The 22,156-nt window shown below is 32.3% G+C and overlaps 1 protein-coding gene and 1 pseudogene across 2 annotated transcripts; one reads left to right on the forward strand and one right to left on the reverse strand.

Annotated features, from left to right (window-relative positions):
- Positions 1 to 722: 722 nt before the first annotated feature.
- On the reverse strand, positions 723 to 1,681 carry LOC120216300 (annotated as a pseudogene).
- Positions 836 to 22,156, forward strand: LOC120216434 (ubiquitin carboxyl-terminal hydrolase 17-like). 2 transcript variants are annotated; one of them, XM_039213868.1, is made up of 12 exons: positions 836 to 849; positions 16,804 to 17,191; positions 18,335 to 19,274; positions 19,368 to 19,456; positions 19,758 to 19,843; positions 19,928 to 20,090; positions 20,182 to 20,296; positions 20,411 to 20,568; positions 20,908 to 20,992; positions 21,082 to 21,294; positions 21,399 to 21,460; positions 21,558 to 22,156. In XM_039213868.1, exons 2-12 carry the CDS (start codon positions 16,929 to 16,931, stop codon positions 22,117 to 22,119), a joined length of 2,736 nt encoding a protein of 911 aa, XP_039069799.1. In that variant the 5' UTR covers positions 836 to 849; positions 16,804 to 16,928; the 3' UTR covers positions 22,120 to 22,156. The 2 variants fall into 2 exon arrangements, with proteins under 2 accessions (XP_039069799.1, XP_039069798.1); XM_039213867.1 differs by lacking the exon at positions 836 to 849 and having other exon boundaries at positions 16,725 to 17,191; positions 21,558 to 22,155.

Below are 22,156 nucleotides of genomic sequence, written 5' to 3' on the forward strand. Positions count from 1 at the left end.
GTATCCGGTCAACCTATCTCTTTTTTTTAAATAAATGATCGGTGGCGACTCCAATTCATTTAATCCAAGTCGAAGCCCAATTCCGGGGTCCAACCGAAAGACGGTTCCGACAATTAGGTATTAATTGAAAATGTGAGATATGAAATCTAAATTCTTGGTTTCAAGATGTACCAAGTTAGGTATTAATGTTTTATCTGAGTATACTTGGGCATTGAGATAATAAAAATTATTTGTGTTTTGAAAATTTTAGCTTAATTTTAGGAGGTAGAACGAGCATATATATATATATATATATATAATGGTTGTTTTTTGGTTTAAGGTTTTGTCTTGATTAATCTAGATCGATATGGGTCGCACATATGATTTTGATGGGTGAATCTCCCAACGAGGATTTTCTGCATATACAATGACTCAAACTTAAGATCTTACTTAAGCGATATTAAATTGCTTATCACTTGAATCAATCCAATTGGTACGAGTAGATATATTATAACATCCTAAAAGTTATAAAATTATATATATAGTATTAGACTTGTGTATTGGATAATCATACGTAAACTCAAGTCAGGTTGAACCGATAGATGAAGATAACAAGAGCAAATATTATATGATGATATTACTCTCTTTTTATTATTAAAATGATATTACTTTTAAATATGAATTTCCTACATTCAATACTTTATCATTTTCATCCCAATATATATATTCGTCGTCAAAATAACTCAAAAATTCTTGAGCAACTTCCGAACTTGTTCCAAGGTAACAAAAAGCACCACCGTGAGCGGTCCCTGTCTGGAGACCGTGGGTATAAACCCTTTGTATAAAGCCATGGGTCCCTCCGCCTTCACCGTCTTCAGAGCACAATCCAAAGCGTCGGTGTACGGCGGCTTCTGCCCCAGCACCACCTTCATGTTCATTACCCTTGTCTTTATCACATCAACGGGATTTGACACCACCGCCGCCACAAATCCAGCCGAAAAACTCGCCGCCACGTTTCTCTCGAGCCCATCTTTCATCCGCCCATTTGCCAAAATGAATTCTTTGGTTTGATCGTAGGAAGCCAACTGCGAAGCCGTCACCAACATCGCATGGTTCACCGTGAGCGACGACCCCCGCCACAGGGAGCTAATGCCTTCTTGTTTGGCCATGCGCGTGACGGCGTCGATAACGCTAGTGTAGTTACGGCGTTGAGATGGGGGTAAGAGACAGTCGGCCTGCATGCGAACCATCGCAACGTCGGCTGGGTTCCCGAGGGCAGCGCCGATCCCTCCGGCTATCAACCCAACAGCAATCTTGCTAGCTAGAGGCATGATATTCGTCTCCTTATCTGACCATTTATGTTTCAGGATGTCATGGATCCCCATCCGAGTGGTGGAATACAGGGTATGGTGGCTGAGACCCCTGAGAAAAGAGCTGCGACGCCTTCACTCCTGAAGATCCGAATCCCGGTTGCAATTGGTCCAACACGCGCTGACGCGGATGGTCGCAGGTGGACAACATTGGGGGCGGATTTAGATGACTGAAAGGTTAAAGAGGGGCGGAGGGATTGACCGGCGGCGTTAGGAGCCTGGGTTTCACCCTGGAGTTGCATTCGAACTTTGATTAAATCCAGTGGATGGGTTGAACAGCTAGCCACGATTGGTGCAATGCCTCCTTCAATAAAACCTTTAACTCCTCCCATTTTTATTCTCTAGTAAAAACTTGATTGCAAAATCAACAAGCGGCCATTGGAATAAATGATGCATTGAGACCAGCAGATGAGATGGGGAAGAAGATGGAAAGCCATTGAACAAGAGTGACCAACGCTGGGCCTTTCAGAGCTTCCCTTTTGTTTAATTTGAATGCCTTCTTGTTTGTTTTAATTTGAATAAGTTGTAAGGACTAAACCCATAAGTAGACAATAAATATTTTAGAGTAAATTACACCAAAATAACCATAGTAAATTTACAATTGGATCGTCGTATTAAAAAAAGTTGCACTCAAATCAATTGATTATAACAATTAGGGTAAACTATACGGGTGATCACCAAAATATGGTCCTAAACCATTTTGACCACCAACGTTTGAAAATGATCAAATAGACCACTCAACTATTTAAATAATTTATTTAAGCTACTGTTCAATAATTTTTAACAGAGGTGATGACGTGATAATTAAATTAAGTTGGCATAATTATATATTTGATCCTTAATATTTATACAATGTATCAATTTATCCACTATTTTAATTCAATTAAATAAATTCACTCTTTAATCCGAAGATGTCACATGTCAATATATAATTGAAGGGTGAATTTAATTAATTTTAATATTTTAATTAAATAAATTTTCCACCAATAAGATAGTAACACGTGTCACTTGTGTATAAAGGGAAAACATTTGAGAAATATAAAGGGTTGGGAGGATTCGAACCAAGAACCCCATCTTTTGCCACCATACCAAACCGTTTAATTGGTTCAAAATTGCACTATGTTTTATATATTGTGTTTGAAGTTATTTCACACATGCATATATAAATTATATTAAAAAATAAATTATAAAAATAATTTCTATAAAAATAAAAATAAATTTAATATTTTTATTTAAATAATAATATTGTGATTTTAATAAATATTTATATCACAAAATAATTTATATAAAATTTTAATATATATATATATATATATATATTATTTTAAAATTTTCCACCAATATAATTATATAAATTATTTTTTTATTTAAATAAAAATATTAAACTTATTTTTATATAAAATATTTTATATAATTTTATTTTTTAATATAATTCATATATTATTATTTTTAAAATAATTATAAAAAATAATTTAAATAAAAATATTAAACTCATTTTATTTTTAAATCTTACATTAACTATAATTTAATATATATATATATATATATAATTTAATATGCTGTTTATTATTAAACGTATAAAATGTTATTATACTTATCGTTGACGTTTAGTGTACAAAATATAAATTTATTAGAAGAAGTTAACATTTGTAATATACTTGACATTAAAGTGACATGACTGTCACAATGTATTAATAGAACGATTTGACTCTGACCTTTTAAAATATATATAATATCAAAACGTATTTATAATGTTTGACTGAAATAATTTTGGTTTATATTTTTGGAATATATTGATCTCTAACATTTTATTTTAAAACAAAAAGACTTATTTATGGATAAAAATTGTTAGTTAATAAATAATTAATAAAATAAAGACCTTTTATTAATGGTCAAAATGACTATTCAATCAAAATTTATGAGCCTTTTTATCTTAAAATAAAATGTTGAGTGTCAAAATATCAGTGTGACATTTTTAATCGTTTTCAATATTGATATGACATTATTTTACGGTGACACATTAGTATTATCATTATTTTTTAACTACATGTAATAAAAACTAAACGATATTAATGATTTTAAAAAAATAATTAAATAACCAAAGTAAAACTTTACCTCGCCTGAGAGATTGGAACTCTCGCGGGAAAATCCCATATACTTGGCAGGCATACGCCTTGACCACTAGGCCAAATCGACGACTTGACAATAATGGCAACATTATGTTTTATAAATAATTTTATAAAAGGGAAAGGTTAAAATCACCTTTTTTTTTTGTTTTAGTTTGGTTTGACAACCCCAATTCAGAAATGAAATGAAAATGGAGATTAAAGGAATGTTAATTTAAATCCTTGTGACGTCATATAAATTTTTATTTTTTTAGTATTTTTAATATATATTTTTTGATAATATTTGTTTTATATTTTAATCCTATGTAAATCTATATACATCTTATGAAAAATATTGTTTAAACTCAAATTATATCGGAAGAATATGTTATTTTTTGTCACTAAGACCATTTTTTGAGTTCCACAAGTTCTTTTATGTTAAATATAATTGTTGGTATTTATGTATAACGCAATAACTATTTTTATGCAATCATGTACTTTACTTTTTTTTGGTTGCATAATTAAATATTTAACCGTTTTAGGTATAATAAGGTATGCAATATTTTTAAATTATAAGTTTTAATAACTTTTATTTAAAAAGATAATATATATTCATGTTCAAAAAGTGAGACATTTAAATTTTAAAGATAAATACTTATACTTTTAATATATATGCAACATTATTCATTCTTATTTTCTTTTAAAGTCCACAAATATATGGTTTTTATATTTCCATTTCTATAGTTTTTTTTCCATTGTGTCAAGCTTCGTTTTTAATTTTCTTTTTTTGAAAAATTAAGTGCTAAACATCAATAATGAAATTCTAATAGTAAATTTTATAAGTATTGAGTTTATATTATGATCATATATTAGTAAAATTTAAGCATGGAATATAATTATAATTTTTATAATTATAAATGTTATTTTAAAAAAATATTATGATATTAATTTTATTAATATAATATTTTATATAATTTTGAATAAATTATACAATAATTAAATAAGTACTCTCTCCATGTACTGAGATTATCCCATTTTAATTTTTTTATAGTTAAATTTTTAAAATTTTCATCATAATTATTTTGAATAATTAAATTTTGATTTATCCTGTTTGTCGACAATGTACATTTTGTCCAGATCCATAGTTAATTAGGGACATGATTGCATATCATACGCAAACTATTAATATTTGATCAACTCAAACTACAATTTTTTTTTATTAATATCCACAAACTAATAAAAAAACTTGAAGCTATTACGATATTAGTATTAAATTCGCAAACACATACCTCTTTTCTCGATCTTCGCTCGATTAGTAGTTGGATAATTTTAAGCTCATCCGAAATACACTGATGTCTTAAGTCAGTAAACCGTATGTTGAATACGGAAAATTTATGTTTACACTGACGAAATTATAATTTAAATAATAATTTATTTACTCGTAAAAAATAAATTAAATTTCCCAAGGATGAGTTGGAATGAGATTGAGACGTTAGTACGTGAATGAAGAAAAAAAACTGGTATTACACCTATGACTATAAAAACACCAAGCATTAATAACGTTTTTTTCTCTCGAATTGACCGATCTATATATTTATCTAAAAAAATGCTAACACGATTGATTCTTAATTGTGGGTGTTAACTTCTTTAAAATTCTCAGTTGGTAGAGAATAAGGTTCTTAACCTTGAGGTCGTAGGATCGAGTCCCGCGATGGACAATTCATAATTTGGAGGTCTTCCACGAAAGCTGCTCTCAACATGGCGTTGGGGGCAGTCTACTATCTTACCTCCCCCTTACCCCATTACATATGAGAATAAGGGTAATCTAATGTTTTTTTACTTATCAAACATTATGATCTTCAAAATGTGTGCTCGAATGAATATCTTTGTCTCTTCTTCTAAATGATCATCCTCTAATGTATCAAAATTTTGATTCAACCATGTGAAATGCATTTGACCATAATTTTACACTTAAAGAGCTTTTCGAAGCAAGTTTTAGCACATATTGTGTCATCTTTCAACATTTCTATCAGTTAGAACACGACCATCAGTTGAGAAAGTTAGTTATAATGCAATCTTCAAGAGTAATTGTACACTCTCCACTTAGAAGATGGAAGATGTATGTATCTGATCTTCATCTTTCTACGAGTACCAAAACCATTGATATTTTAAATTAAAACTCTCAACCAATCGGGATACAAAAAGAAAATCAGCGTAATTTAAATAATCAAGAATGACATCGAGGGAGATCTCTTCACATGGTGAATTAATAGATCGAGGATACAATCACTTTTCTAATAATATTAAATAATCATATAAATTAATTATTGAAAATATAATAATTAAAAACATTGTCAAGAAAATTAAATTTCTTATCATGTCATAAATAGATTGAAATGTGTGTCGCGTTTAATCGTTATACTTTAATTTTTATTATTAAATAATAATTAAAATAAATAGTCTAATAATTTACAATCTTTAACAACTGAGCTAAAAAATATAAAATATCTATAAAAAGATTAAATAATTACAAAAAAGTAAATAAAAACTATTAACAACATACTTAAAATGTTTATGACTATTTAAGCATCTGAATTCATATTAAATGAAAAATGCAGGGTATATGCCAGAATATTAATCGGAGTAAAATATTTACTATTAAGATAAAAATATTAATACTATATAATTAAAATAATGAAAAAACTTGTTCACCAAAAAAAACTCTTAAATTCTAAAAGTATACATTCTAAAGAGTAAGGACACATTTCTTAACCAACATAAATTGATTTATTGGGATGAGACACTTAATTTCTTAAACAATGTTAGGGGTTTGAATCTTAGGGTGCGTTTGGATGGGGGAATGTGGGATTCCTCCGGGAATGGAATCCACATTCCCCCGTTTGGTTGGACGGGAATGTAATTCCTGGGAATGTTTTATTACCAATAGTGAATTTTTTGGGGTATATTACCAGGAATGTCATTACCTCCATTCCCTTAGGTATTGTAACATTATCGGTGTTTTGGACTAAAATGCCCTTAAATTTTTATTTTTTTTCAAAAAATATTCTTCTTCTATAATTGAATAATAAAAATTCTACGAAGGTTAAATTACAAATTTATCCTTAAACTATTTTAGATTTACAAAAAAAATCTATAATTAAAATTTTATATGAAGTTCAGGAGTTAAAATAAAATTTTACCTTTTCATTAAACATTTTTTATATTTTTAATTTTGTAAAAAAATAATATAAATTTTATGAATTTAAATTTTTTAAAGAAAATATATAAATATTTTTCCGACTTGTAATATTATACAAATATATAATAAGGACAATTTGGTCAAATGTTCATTCCAATAATCTTTTATTTCTTTAACTAAACACGGTAATCTTACATTTCTGCTAAACCAACCAAACACAAATTACAACATTCCCAGTAATCATATTCTCTGGTAATCTTTTATTCCCAGTAATCATATTCCCTGGTAATCTTTTATTCCCACTAGTAATCTTACATTCCGTGAACCAAACGCACCCTTAGTGATTGCGAATGGAATAAACTAAATTGGAAGGATCGTCATTGCTTCTGGAATACCAATCTAGTTAATCAATAGATTAGATACCGGTAAAAAATACATTTCTTATTTTTTTTCTTTTAAGACTTTATAATTTTTCTTTTATTATTTTACGATGTGAAGAAGGAAGTGACGTTGGAGATTTTATGTAGTAGGAAAGACTATTATGAAAATGAATTTTCCGAAAATTTTAACTTTAATTTATTGCAAAACGTGGCTAAAAGGTTCTATATTGGGAATTTGAGAGGTTCTAAAGGTTTCTGTAGTTTTTTTTTTGGACTGAAATTGAACGTTGAGAAGTTATAACTTTTTTTTTCTGGATTAGATGGATCTATAATGAGTGAGGTTTGTAAAATCACGAGAATAAGTGTGGAGAGCTTCCTGTTCAGTACTTGAGTGTGTCGTTTGTTGAGAAGATTGTCATCAGATTTCAAGGATGGCAAGCTAGAGTGCTTTCTTATACTGGTTGTCTTCAGCTAATTTAGATGGTCATTTATAGAATGCAAAATTACTAGAGCAATTAGCGGTTGTTACCTGATGTTGTGATCAAAAGGACTAGTCAACTTTATTCCATGTTCTTTTGGAAGGACGAAGATAAACCAATGAAAGAGATAAGAGTGAACTGGGCTTTCGTTTGCAATCCCAAATCTGAGGAAGGCCTTGGGCTCAAAGATCTAAAGGTTTAGAATTATGAGTGCTTTATTGACCTAATTAGAAAATTGTTGTTGAATGATAGATCTATTTGGGTGGTTGGGTGCATGCGTATTTTGTGAAGCAGAACTGCTTTTAACAGATTACGTGTTCCTAGATTTGTAGTTGCACATGAAGGTTTCTTTTGCAGCTTTGAACTAAAGCAGGTATGATCCATGGTTTGTTGGTGACTCGTTTTTTTTTTCATGCGCTTGATATGGAATGATCTGAGAGAGCCTAGAGTTAAAGTTCATTGGGATAGACTCGTTTGACATTCGAGTCATGTTCCCAAATATTCTTTTATAGCTTGGATTGCAATTCTGGATAAATTGCAAACCAAAGCATGACTTATTTCTTTTGGCTTGTCTATTAATTGTTCGTATGAATTTTGTTTGAATGCTTTAGAGTCAAGAGATCACTTATTTTCCACTTGTTGCTCCATTAAGGTTGTTTGGGCTGGTGTTCTGAGTTTTTGTCATCAGTTCATACCCGTTCTTGACTAGGGCGATAAGCTGCTCTGGGTATATCATAAGTTAAAAGGGAGGTCTTTGCTATCTGCTTTGCTGCGACCGGCATGAAATTGTTATATTGTGTTGGTTTGGAGAGAACAAAATAGTAGATACTTTAAGGAAGTTGCTTCCTCCGAGGACAGCTTAATTGATCATATTAAGGAAGCGATTCGACTGTGATTTAGCGGTTTGAAGGTTAATTTTAGGAGACCAATTACTAGCGCCCTTTGTATATGATGGGGACTAGCTGTTTTAACTTAATTTTTATGACTGTTCATACAAATTTTGTATAAGGGGGTTTTATGATTTATTTAATATAACAATTTTTACTTTTGATATGTTTTAGTACCTAAACTTTTAATTTTTATAAAATCACATCTAACGTTTAGTTTTTGTTTCATTTTAGTACCCTGCAATAACGACATAACTAAATGTGAAATGTTGTGATAATTTTTTAATATTGTTTAAACTTTCACATCAACAATCAAATATTATTTTTTTAATATTTTATTCAACCAATAGGGTGATGACACATAACATATTTAATTTAAACTCCATTATCTCCACAAAACAAGATATTTTAATTCAAACTAGGACTCAAACTTAAACTTCTTCCCAAGAGAAATTAGTGTACAAACCATTAAACTAGTCTATAATTTTTTTTATATAAGATCAATTTTATATTTTATATTTAATTTATAAAATTGTTTAATTAAAGACTAATGTAACACCCTAAACCAGTACGACACACAGTCGGCCAATGAGAGTGCTATACGGAACCGCCAGAGTAGCTGACCAACCTTTTTCTTATTTCTATTGCTTTAAAACGACTATTGTCTTTATAAATTCAACTGTAAAAATATAATTAAAACTGTACACTAGGGAGCTCCCAAAATAAATATTTACATTCAAAAATAATAATACAGACCGACTTTAAAATACATTTACGACTCAACTTTACAACAGGGTTTAAAAATATGCATGCCCTTCAAAAACTTGAGACGTATTCTGATATGCTCTGGGTCTGGACCTCAGTCACTCTAAGCTTCTTAACAGCTCCACCTAATTTGCGTAAGGAAACAAATTCCAAACGCTGAGCTAACTAGCTTAGCGCCACACTAACAACTAGATCATACTAGCTGTATATCATTGAAATGCTCAAACTATCAAGTCTACTGCTTTGCTTTAGAGAGTATACTTGTATACTCACTCTCTACTCTATGGTAGACATCATGGTGCGGCTGAGGGTTCTACATCTCGGAGCTCACACACACCCCTTTAGTCTATCGAGGATGGGTCCCCCAGGAATTTCTGCATCGAAAAATACACCCTCGACTGGCCCACCCCTTGCGAGTGTCAGGCCTTAGCCTTAGTTAGTTAGCTTAAAGTGACTTGCGCACTCCCTAAGGATATATTCAGACTAATTCTATACTTTTGACACTTCTAGCTTTTCTAAAGGAACTCGGGTGTCCTGATCATTTCCCGAGCATATAAACAAGGCTAGCCTTATTTCACCCTACTTTATCTCATTTCTACGTCTGAATTAAACATCATTATTGTTCTCACTTGTAGTCTTACCTGGGAGTAATTATTAAGTTTTTGGGAAACCTTACTTGTTTCTAAAATATCTCTTCTTTACAGTTCAAAACCAAACTTGGTATCGATATTAGCCTTACAATATCGATACCCTACCCAAGGTATCGATACCTTAACATTGATTTGCCTTGCAAGAAAAGGGGAAGTATCGATACTCATGTGGGAGTATCGATACTTGGACCATGGGTATCGATACTCCCTAGAGTACCGATACTAAAATGGCATTCTGGAATCCTGGTCTCGATACCAAGCCCCTCAATCTCGATACTAATCCCTCAGTATCGATACTCCTTTAAGAGGTATCGATACTGCTCTTTAAAAACTCTCAATTTAAGTTTACCTTAAGAACATTATCGATACTAACCCTTAAAAATGCCCTATTTGGGCACAAATTTGCCACCCAAACTCCCTAAATCTCCTACCTTAAGGTTTCCCCATTAATTATTAAGTCTTTTGTGATTCGAGGGGTCATAAATAAGGCTATTGAACATGCTAATAACATCAAACACGAAATCTACCATGAAACTATACTCAACAAGTTTCAACCACAACTTTCAAGCTAAAACTCATTTCTAATGACCCACAATTTATATGAGGAAGTTGTGAGTGTGTTACCTGGCTTCTTTGGCTGCTAAAATCTCTCTCAACTCAACTAGGAAATCTTTCCTTTATCTTTAGCTTTTGATCTCTCCCCACCTCCTTCTCTAATTAAGGCAAGAAATGAATTACCAACTAAACTCTCAATTTAAGTTTACCTTAAGAACAATATCGATATTGACCCTTAAAAATACCCTATTTGGGCACGAATTTGCCACCCAAACTCCCTAAATCTCTTACCTTGAGGTTTCCCCATTAATTATTAATTCTTTTATGATTAGAGGGGTCATAAATAAGGCTCTTGAACATGCTAATAACATCAAACACGAAATCTACCATGAAACTATACTCAACAATTTTCAAGCACAACTCTCAAGCTAAAACTCATTTCTAATGACCCATAATTTATATGAGGTAGTTGTGAGTGTGTTACCTAGCTTCTTTGGCTGCTAAAATCCCTCTCAACTCAACTAGGAAATCATCTTTCCTTTATCTTTAGCTTTTGATCTCTCTCCTACCTCCTTCTCTAATTAAGGTAAGAAATGAATTACCAACTAAACTCTCAATTTAAGCTTACCTTAAGAACATTATCGATACTGTCCCTTAAAAATACCCTATTTGGGCACAAATTTACCACCCAAACTCCCTAAATATCCTACCTTGAGGTTTCCCCGTTAATTATTAATTCTTTTGTGATTAGAGGGGTCATAAATAAGGCTCTTGAACATGCTAATAACATCAAACACGAAATCTACCATGAAACTATACTCAACAAGTTTCAACCACAACTCTTAAGCTAAAACTCATTTCTAATGACCTACAGTTTATATGAGGAAGTTGTGAGTGTGTTACCTGGCTTCTTTGGCTACTAAAATCTCTCTCAACTCAACTAGGAAATCATATTTCCTTTATCTTTAGCTTTTGATCTCTCTCCCACCTCCTTCTCTAATTGAGGCAAGAAATGAATTACCAGCTAAACTATGTATTTGGATTTAACATAAAACCGGTATGTATAACTCGAATTTACTAAAAATGAGATTAAAACACTTATTTCCTTTTAAACTCCTAAAAATCCATTTTCTAAAACCAACACCAAAACTTGAGATTAAGGGCTTGAAATAAAGCTTAAGGGATGAAGGTTAAGATTTTTATCTTGGTTGATTCAAACTAAGCTTGGATTTCAAAAGCTTCTACCTTTTTGCTTGCTCTTGGAAACGAAGAAGAAAAGAGAAAAGAAGCAATTTTTGGGGAATGGTTCACGTGAAAAACAATAAATATAAAGGGGTTTTATCATTTAAAACAAGCAATGGGTAAACTACACTTTTGGTCCCTCACCTTTATAACACATACTAAAATCATCATTTTTCCCCAAACTTTTGGGCCAACTGAAGCCCAATACCCTTAAGAACTGATATAAGAGATTTAATGGGCTCAAATTATAGATTTAGGGTTAACCCAAACTATTGACCCAAAATTTAGGGTGTTACAACTAATTATTAAAAATATAAAACATTTTTAGTATAAACTATATAAAATATTAAATTATTAAAATAAGAACTATTTTTTAACATCATAAATCCTCTATTAACTTAATATTATTTAAATAAATATAAAATTTAAATTATTTATGATAAAAATAACTTTTACTGTTTATTTAGTTTTAAATTTATATTATAGGATCATAAATAAACATTTTAAATTTAATTTTTAAAATAGTTTAATATTTATTTTTTAAAAACATATATTTAATTATTTTTATTACAAAATAAAGTTAAAATTGTTTAATTTTTAATTAAGTAATTTGGTTTATAATGAAAATTGTTTTGTATGTTTAAATAATTTAATCTTTAATTAAACAATTATATAAATTAAATATAAAATTGATCTTATATAACTAATTTTATAGACTAGCTTAATGGTTTGTACACTAATTTCTCTTGGGGAGAAGTGATAAGTTTGAGTTTGAGTTTTAATTATAATATCTTATTTTGCGGCGATAATGAAATATAAATCAAATATGTTTTGTGGTGTATATGTAATAATTACCTTTCTTAGTCCAATGACCAAGCCTTTGACGGTGTGTGTTCAATTCCCACGCTAAGCACAATTGTGTTAATTTTATTTCATCACCTTATGGATTGAATAAAAATAACATAAAAAAATAATTTCAGTGACCGAAAATGTCTTATAATATATGATTTTAATCAATTTTTTTTGGATTTACAAAAATAACCAACTGATTCGCAATGTGATTTCAAATTCGCAACACGAACTTCAATTTCGCAACATAGTTTCCAAATTCGCAACTCAATTACCGATATAGGTAAACACGATAGAAAAAATCCGCGTTTACCTATATCGGTAATTGAGTTGCGAAATCCGAATTCGAATTGTAAATTTGAAAACTGAGTTACGAATTTGGAGTTCGTGTTGCGAATTTGGAATCGCGTTGCGAATTCGTTGGTTATTTTTGCAAATCTAAAAAAAGTTGGTTAAAATCGTATATTATAAGACATTTTCTGTCACTGAAGTTATTTTCTCAAATAACATTTGATTGTTGATGTAAAGGTTTAAAAAATATTAAAAAATTATCACAGTTCTATCGTTAAGTTTGTAACGGCGAGATACTAAAATGAAACAAAAACTAAATGTTAAGTATGATTTTGTAAAATTTAAAAGTTGATGCACTAAAATGTACTAAAAATGAAAATTTAGATAATTAATGCATAATTTACCCTAAAAATATTATTTTTTTTATAACATGTAACGTACTAAAAATAAAACTTTAAATACTAAATTCATAATTCACCTTTAAAATATTATATTTTTTACGTTTTTACCCAAACAATCAATAATTAATCAATAATTAACTGTTAGGTACCCTTTCTTCAAATATTACCGATCTAGCACTCTTTCTGACACAGTGAAAATAAATCATGTTTCAGGTTACGCGCCTTGCAGATGTAGACAGAATGCGCGGATCATGAAGTGTGCATTCCTGGGGTTCTATCCGAGCTGGCGCCAAGGTGGAAAAGCGCGGATTGTAATCCAACTCGGTATTTTAAGGCCAAAGAAATTAGTAGATGAATGTGTTCCCCTTAAATTGGAAGTGATGTTGTCATACGGATTGTTCGTGGAGCCACCACGGTAGTGATCATAACAAGTTGCTGATGAATATCTCTCCATTGAACTTGATTGGATGGTACAGGATGTGGATTTCCCATTAACGAGTTAAAATCATTACACATTTTTTGAGATGTGTTATCAACTTGATCAGCTTGTTGAGCTAACCCATAGTGGGAGCATAATGATATACCACGAACCGTAAACACTTCAACAAATGTGACATACATTTGTGTAATATCATCTGAATTTTGATTCTGAGCATCAACCATCATAGCAACATCGTCATTGTTGGAGTGTTTGAACTCTATATAAGTTAACAAAAATAGTGCAGCTAGAAATTTGTACTGAAGTAAGGACAATATTCTAGTACTTCCAACATGAATATTCCTTGAAATTTTAGTGATAAACTCCTCAAGAGTGATGTTTCTCTTGAAGGATAAGATGACAAAATAATTTGATGCGAAGATAACACCGGTTTCATCTTCTCGAATTTTTCTATCATAGCAAACAATACTATCATTCTCCTAATTAAATAAATAGTATACGGATTAAAATATAAACTAATACTAAAAAAATTTAAAAAATATTCACAATAATTTAAATAATCCAATTTAATATTGTTACTGTATCAGCAAAATGTATCGAGATATGATCTCACCTTCCATTTTACAACAGCAAAAAAGTAATAAAAAATAATTAATACAATAAAATTTGATCAAATAAATATAATATAATAAAAAATAATTTTACCTTCTTAAAACTGTAACAAAATCTATTAATAGAAGGAATAATGTGAATGTAATTTTGGTGTGGTTTGATATTTGGATTTAGGGGTATTTATAGGGGAGGGGGATGGGTCGTCCAAGATTTAAGACAACTGCAGTAATAATAGAACGAGTAATAATTGAGGAGGAATAAGCTAAGGCGCTCTTTATAATCCGCGCCTCCCTGACGTGTCATAAAATCCTGCGAAGACGTGGATTACAATTCACGTTTTTCCATTATGGTGCCAATTCGGATAGAACCCCATGAAGATGCGCTTCATGATTTGTGCCTTCCGTTGACATCTACAAGGCGCATATCCTTTTTTAATTATCACTCTGTCCGAATGATTGCTAGATCGATAATATTAGAAAAAAGGGTCTAAAAATTAATTATTAATTATTTGGATGATTTTTGTGTAAAACGCCTGTACCGCTGAATAGCTCTCCTTTTTTACAGAAGAAAGATGGGGAGATTGGACATTTGGAACGATTGTCCCAATACCTTGCTTTTTCAACTTTTTGAATTTTGCACTACTCTTAACTATATTTCAACTTCATTCCTTCACTTCAACTACCTTGTGCTTTTAGTTGAAACTAAAGCACAACTCATCCCTCATTCTTGGTAATCTATGTCACTGTATCTCTTCAAATTTTCATTTGTTCCATGAGTAGAAAGGCTTAATACCAAAATAAGTATCTAAACTATACCTCTTTTTCTTAAATAGGTGTATTTAAACTATTTTTTGAATCATTTTGGTGTGTTACAAATGCTACTCATTTAGGTGTTCGGACTGTCAACGATGTTAATTCATCCATTAAGTGACACATGTCACAACCTGATAATTTTAAAAATTTCATTTAAAATTAAAAAAAATAAAGTTATATTTATATTTTAAAAAGAAAACATAAATTTTGAAATAAACCAAAACTTTAAAAACCTTTATTTTAATCCCTAAACTCACGTCGACCGCCGCCTTTTGCCATCGACGAAGCTCTACTCGACCTCCCATCCCACCGGTGACAAACCCCCCATAAAATTGTGATCGATCGACGGTCAATCGACGACGAATCAAAGTTTTATATCACGTAAACCCTAGGATGAAAATCACGATACTAACAACCAATCGACGGAAACTAAGATGACGTATGAGTAGGAGGATGGTAGGAACTATGTTAGTGGTGGTGGTCATGGTCGGAAAAGGTGACAGGGGCGGATTAAAGTTATGATTTGAGATTTTGGGGCGGTTTTATAATATAAGAAAAGTTAGTATTTTCTTATAAATGTCATAATATTTTTAAAAATTTTTTAAAAAAATAAATTTTAAAATCACCAGTTGCGACACGTGTCACTTAACGGGGGAAATTAAAACCGTTGACGACCCATACACCTACATGAGTAACATTTATAATGTTAGGCATCTGGATGAGTCAAAAAATAATTTATGCAACTATTTAAAAAAAACGATATAGTTTAGATACTTATTTTGATATTATGCCTAATAGAAACTACATAATCATTGACGACTCGTTCATTCCGATGGATGACCATGAAAGAAGTTTGAAAGAGTACTGGAGTTTTATATTTCCATATTATTATTTTTGATCAAATATTTCCATATTATTTTAATGTAATAAATTATTAGATTTCTTAAGTAATATTAAAAATTTAAATTTGTATTATGAATAAAAAAATTTAAATTCAGAAACCCGCCCTCATTATCCCTTATAATATTAAATTTAAATTAATTGAAGACCGATAGTTAAAAGTATTAATAATTTAAAATTTAATTTAATTTAATTTACATGTTAGGTTTAATAAGAATTAACTCTATAACGAAGCCATGAATCATGTAATTAGGTGTTGCTATTTATAGTACTAAGCGGTGGGTGAGTGTTTGATGAAGTTTATTGAGTTGATGTATCTTACTTATCAATTAAATTAGATCTTAAACTCTATTCAGTCAGTGGAAAATTTGAATTAAATAAAATAAAAACTTATTAAATTAAAATAACAATTTAATATACCTAAGCAAGTTAAAGTAAGTCCTATAAATTTTTCTACAAGGTGAAAATCCCTTTAAAAGTAAAAAATAACAATATGCATATTTTTTAAGTGAAAATTCATTTAGTATAGCTATTTAATGATTAATTTATTCAAAATAACACTAATATAAAAAAGGATTGAATTATAATTATTTATATGAATTAAATCGTTAACTGAGATTATTGAAACGATTTAGACTTAAATTGGAATTTGATTAGAAAAGAAAGAGGGAGGATTTAGTGAAGCGTGAAAGAGATTAAAAGCAATAGACAAGAAAATCCATGGTGACGCGATAGAAACAGTTTTGTCTTTTTTCAGGACAAAGAGGAAAACATCCTAAAAATTAATTAAAAAGGCTCACATTTCCTTCCTCTACTTCAGATCATCCACAGATGCCCAAATCCTCTTTTCCCTTCAACTACCCTTTTTACCCCTCTAACCACCACCAGCGCCGCCGCCACCGTCGCCGCCGTCGCAGATTTCTATGTTTAACAAAGCCCCTTTTATCTTAGCTTGTCTCTGCTCAGGACTGATTCTTGGCGCCGGCTAAAATTGAACTCGGATAGGATAGGAAATGCTGGTTCCTGGATCTCTAGGGTTTGACATTGTTGTTTTGGTATCTTTGCTCGGTGTCTTTTTGGTAATCCGCCATAAGTTGAGGAATGCGGCGGCCAGGAAAGAGGAACTTACGAGGTTGCTCGAAATGGTCTCGCATGAATCCGCCGTGGTGGAAGCTCAAGCCACCGCTGAGTACGGTTACTATCCCAAGTACCAGTGTGCTGTTTGCTTTGCACCAACAACTACCCGCTGTTCTCGGTGCAAATCTGTTCGTTACTGGTTCGTTCCATTTCCCCCCTTTTATTGTTAGATTTAATGTTGACCTAATTTCCGCAAATAGAAAAGTAATTTTGGGGTGTTGGTAGAGAGTAGGAGCTACCTTGTTTTTGAGAATTTGTTGTTGACAGTAATTGCAGCTGTTTAAAGTGAATTTAATGACGAAGATGAAAACTTATTTTGGCTTTGAAGGGGGGAAAGATGTGGTTAATTTTTTGAGGGAAAGAGATTATAGCGTTGAATTTTGACAGAAACTGATTGGGACTTACCCATTTTAGTTGTGTTTTAATGAGCATTGTAGTTGAGAATCGTACTTGATTTTACTGAAGTTTAGAACTTAGGCATCTCAAGAAGTCCTAATCGGTTTAGGGTTTTATGCTTGTTTACTTATAAAATTGATTCTTACAGTAACTAAAATTCAGTGAAAAGATCAAGCTGAATCATTTACATTTTCCCAAAGGATGGTTTTATGTTTTATTTGATATATGACCCGTTTTTGATATTGTTTATTGGGTTTGTGTTACGGATAAAGTGGGAATATGTATATTGTGTAGATTCGTCTTAGAAATGTGCATTGAATGATGTTATCGGCAGCCACTTCTGGACCATTTATTGAAATGCTGATTAGATTTGGTATTTTAGCATCATTCTTGCCGATAAATAATATCCTTCATTGCCCTTATGTACAAATTTATTTATTTCAACTTTGCATAGTAGAGCTTTACAACATAGTTCCATGATAAAGAGTGCCATACAATTTAAATATGTACACTGTTCTCTTTGAAATAAAATTTTCTTCTTCCGTTGAATAAAGGTCTCAGCCTTGTTTTTTTTTATTGTATTGTTATGTGATAATATTTTGTTTATAACATATAGCTCTTGTTTAGTGTGCCATTCTGTTTTCTTTGTGTGGGTGTCATGTATCATGGTGACACACCCTTCTCTTTTACGAGTGGGAGCATATATCATGGTGGCTTGAAAAGAAGATTACATTGTCTGCCATTTTTCTTCCTTCGGTTACTTGTAAAATAAAATAGATGCATGCCTTTTTCTTGTAAATGTCTTTAGTAATTGCACTGGAAGTCAGGTATGTTTGCTGTACTATTTTCATCATTTAGTATTGACATCTTTCTTTCCCTCATATAGTTCTGGCCACTGTCAAATAATGCACTGGAGACAAGGCCACAGAGATGAATGTCACCCTCCTACTGATTTTGCAGCAAAAAAGCAGTCTGGACTTCAAAATGATTCTGAGATGGAAAGTAAATTTAATATATCTTCTGACTCCTCATCAGTGGTAGAAGATTGTGATGGTGATGGTAATGTTAAGCCTCATGCAGATGCCATAGCAACAGTTAGTGCTTTTGTACCATCCAGTTCCTCGTCATTAGCCAGTTTGAGCCCAGCTGGTGCCAGTAGTGAATCACCTCTTGATGTTTCTTCCAGCAGTACTCTTCTGTCTGGCCATAATGACAAGTTAGGCAGACATCATTGTGATGATATTGCCATTGGTATACCTAAAAGCAAGACTTCTGCTAAGAACATGAAAGAAGCTATCTCACCTTCATCAGAATCTAATAATCTGAGCAAATTAAACAAGAAGAAATCCACTCATGAAGAAGTTGAATTGGGAAGGCAGTTTGCTAAGAATAACAATCTCATGCCTGATGGTGGCCATCCTACAAAAGCTGTCTATAACAAGTCAACCAGAGCTGTTTCTTCTGAATCATTAGTTACTGATGCATCCAAGATTAGTAACTTAAGATCCCTGGGCATTTCAAGGACTAGAACTGTAACTGGTGATAGAGAAGCTGTCTTACAACTTTGTGAAAGTAAACACTTCACAACTTACTCATGTAGTACTTCTGGTCATCTTTCATCTTCTGCTCCTGGATGGCACTCTCTTCAGAGTTCCCACTCTGGCTTGCCTGCAAAAATTAATGCTGCCCCCACCTTGCCACCGACTTCAAGTAATGGCTTGAAAACATCCTTGAGGAAGGTTGTACAGCAGTTCAAAGCCTCCAAACAGTCTAAATCTCATCTTTTTGGTTTTGGTAATGAGGCTGATAGAAAACAAAATTACAAGGTAGTTTTTGAATTACAATGTTATTTTGTTGATGTTCTTATAGTGTTGTCACGTCATATTCCAACATTACCGCAATTTTTTATGATTTGGCAGATAATCTTTCCATATGAACTATTCATGGAACTATACTCATATGACGCAGTGGAACTATGCCCATTTGGCCTTAATAATATTGGGAACAGGTGACCTTTGTTCTTGCACTTATTTCAGTTCGCAAAAACTCATTCGTTGTCTTCAGAATGATTTCAAGTAGTTTGAATTTTTGGAACTTCTTCCTCGTGCTAATATGGTATGCTGGAACTTGTGCATATATCTTCACCTTTAGATTACTAGATGGTTACAATCATACACTTGGTATATCATGGATTTCTTTGTTTTCCGTCAAAATAGTTAACTATGAATTATTGTTTTCTCATCTACTAAGATGTAACAAGGTGTGTTTTTGAGTTACTAATTGAACTTTTCCTTTGACAATTACTGCAGTTGTTATGCTAATGCTGTCCTTCAGTGTTTGGCTTTTACTCGGCCACTTACCTCATACCTTGTCAAAGGACTGCACTCTAAAGCATGCAAGTTTCTGGACATTACTTTTTCATTATCTCACCCTTTATTCATGCCACTCCTTTAATATGATGTTTATTGTTGATGTGTAGGTCGAAAAAAGGAGTGGTGCTTCATCTGTGAGTTTGAATGTTTGATTTTAGAGGCAAAGGAAGGGGAGTCCCCTTTGTCCCCAATCCGGATATTATCCAAAATACAAAAAATTGGAAGTAATCTTGGTCCCGGGAAGGAAGAAGATGCCCATGAATTTTTGAGGTGAATCAGCCATTAAAACTTTTCTTTTTGTATACTACTATGGTATAACCTTCTCAAATGTGAATTAGACTTCACATCAGTCAGACGACAGGTATGCAGTTGATGCAATGCAGTCTGTCTGTCTCAAAGAAGCAAGGGCTGCAGGTCCACTGGCTGAAGAGACAAGTTTAATTGGCCTGACTTTTGGAGGTTATCTTCATTCTAAGGTTTTTCACAATTTTGATTATCCATAATGTCCATGTTTTATTCTTATTCAACAGACACAAAGTAAGTGTGATTTTTTGTATTTTGTTATGGAATTACCATGATTGGGTTGTCAGATAAAGTGCATGAAGTGCCTTGGTAAATCTGAGAAGTATGAGAGGATGATGGATCTAACTGTTGAGATTGATGGAGACATTGGAAGTTTGAAGGAGGCACTTGCACAGTTTACAGCTACAGAAATTTTGGATGGAGAGAACAAATATCATTGCACTAGGTTTGTTGCTTTATACCTGCCATGTCATTGATGTTAAGGTCCCTCTTATTACCATGCCTGCTTGGCTGTTGTGTCTTATCTTTTGTTCTAGCCGTGTAATTTTGAAATCTCAGTTGATCTTAATGAGTATTATTGCTCAATGATGAATGAACTCTGACTTTGGATGTTTTACTCTGATATTATTACAGTGACTGCTCAATTCATACTTTTGTGGCATATTTGTTCTAACTGTAGCATTGTTACTTGGGTTGGCTGTAATTACTGTTGTATGTTAAAAGCAACATCCAGGAGTTATAGAAGTTTGACCTTCTCATGTTAAATTCTCCCTATTCCAATCAGGTGCATATCTTATGTAAAAGCGAGAAAGAAGCTGATGGTATTGGAGGCACCTAATATTCTTACCATTGTTTTAAAGCGGTTCCAGGTAATTCCATGATGGCGAGTTTCTATTGTTTGTGCTTCCATGTGCGTATTTGAATGTAAACTCTAGCTTTACCATCTGTACCTTTGCAGTCTGGAAATTTTGGGAAGTTAAATAAGTCGGTTCAATTTCCTGAGATCCTTGATTTGGCCCCATATATGAGTGGAGAAAGTGATAAGGTTGTCATTTACAATCTCTATGGCGTGGTTGTTCACTTGGATGTAAATAATGCTGCCTTCTCTGGTCATTATGTTTGTTACGTGAAGAGCTTCCGAGGGGAGTGGTTCAGGATTGATGACAGCATGGTAAACTCTTTTCCGATTAATATATATGGAGATCAATCTATCTCTAATCATGATATGCACTACTTACTATACATACACCTGATGACGTGCAATGTGTTTTGTAGGTAATACCAGTTTCATTGGAGAGGGTCTTACTTGAAGGGGCATACATGCTCCTCTATGCGAGGTAAAATTCGACTTTAAAAGCTTGGTTAGATGAAACTTAGGTTTTTATGTTTTATATTTGTTCAGCACAATTAAACTTTAGTTCTTCAAAACTTTAGGCACTCTCCAATGGCCCCGGCTTTGGTAAGAAAATTTCTTGAGTCTCATGGTTCCAAGACTAGCTCTAAATTTTCAAAGTCGGATCCATCTATAGCTCAACGGAAACACAAGCATCCTTACATGCAAAGAATTCCTTCCGCTGATTCCTCGAGCGAGAGTTCTTCCATTTTCAGCAGTTCTGATGCAAGCTCATGCAGCACAAGAAGCACCAAGGACTCTTCCAGGAGCGAAGACTTCTCAGATTATTTATTCGGTGAAACGGGACCTGAATGGTATAGCCGATATGGGATTTCATCGGATACAGCTGCCTCGTCCTCCTATCATGGTTTTGACACAGATTTGGGGACGGAGATGAAAAACCATGATTGGTGGCTGAAGGGGGATGGGAACTCATCAACATTTTTGTACACCGACTCAATTAGACAGCATTGGAATAGCAACGGTAGAGCCTCCGACTTCGAGCAAGGAAGCTGTTCTAACCCATTTGATGTAAGATCATCGGGTGTTGCATATAGGAGAGCAAGCATAGACGGAGGACTCAAACGTTTTATTGAGATTTGAGTTGAGGTATAATAAGATGTAACTTTTAATTCTTATC

Source organism: Hibiscus syriacus, unplaced genomic scaffold, assembly GCF_006381635.1.
Source record: "Hibiscus syriacus cultivar Baekdansim isolate YM2019G1 unplaced genomic scaffold, ASM638163v2 tig00110160_pilon, whole genome shotgun sequence".
Taxonomy (NCBI): domain Eukaryota; kingdom Viridiplantae; phylum Streptophyta; class Magnoliopsida; order Malvales; family Malvaceae; genus Hibiscus; species Hibiscus syriacus.

Bases quoted from the DNA above. Each gene is read 5' to 3' on its own strand.
- LOC120216434 (XM_039213868.1), top strand. From the start codon at position 16,929: ATGCTGGTTCCTGGATCTCTAGGGTTTGACATTGTTGTTTTGGTATCT. The intron at 19,457-19,757 runs GTGACCTTTGTT...CAATTACTGCAG, and splicing joins CTTAATAATATTGGGAACAG to TTGTTATGCTAATGCTGTCC. The intron at 20,297-20,410 runs GTTTTTCACAAT...TTGGGTTGTCAG, and splicing joins GAGGTTATCTTCATTCTAAG to ATAAAGTGCATGAAGTGCCT.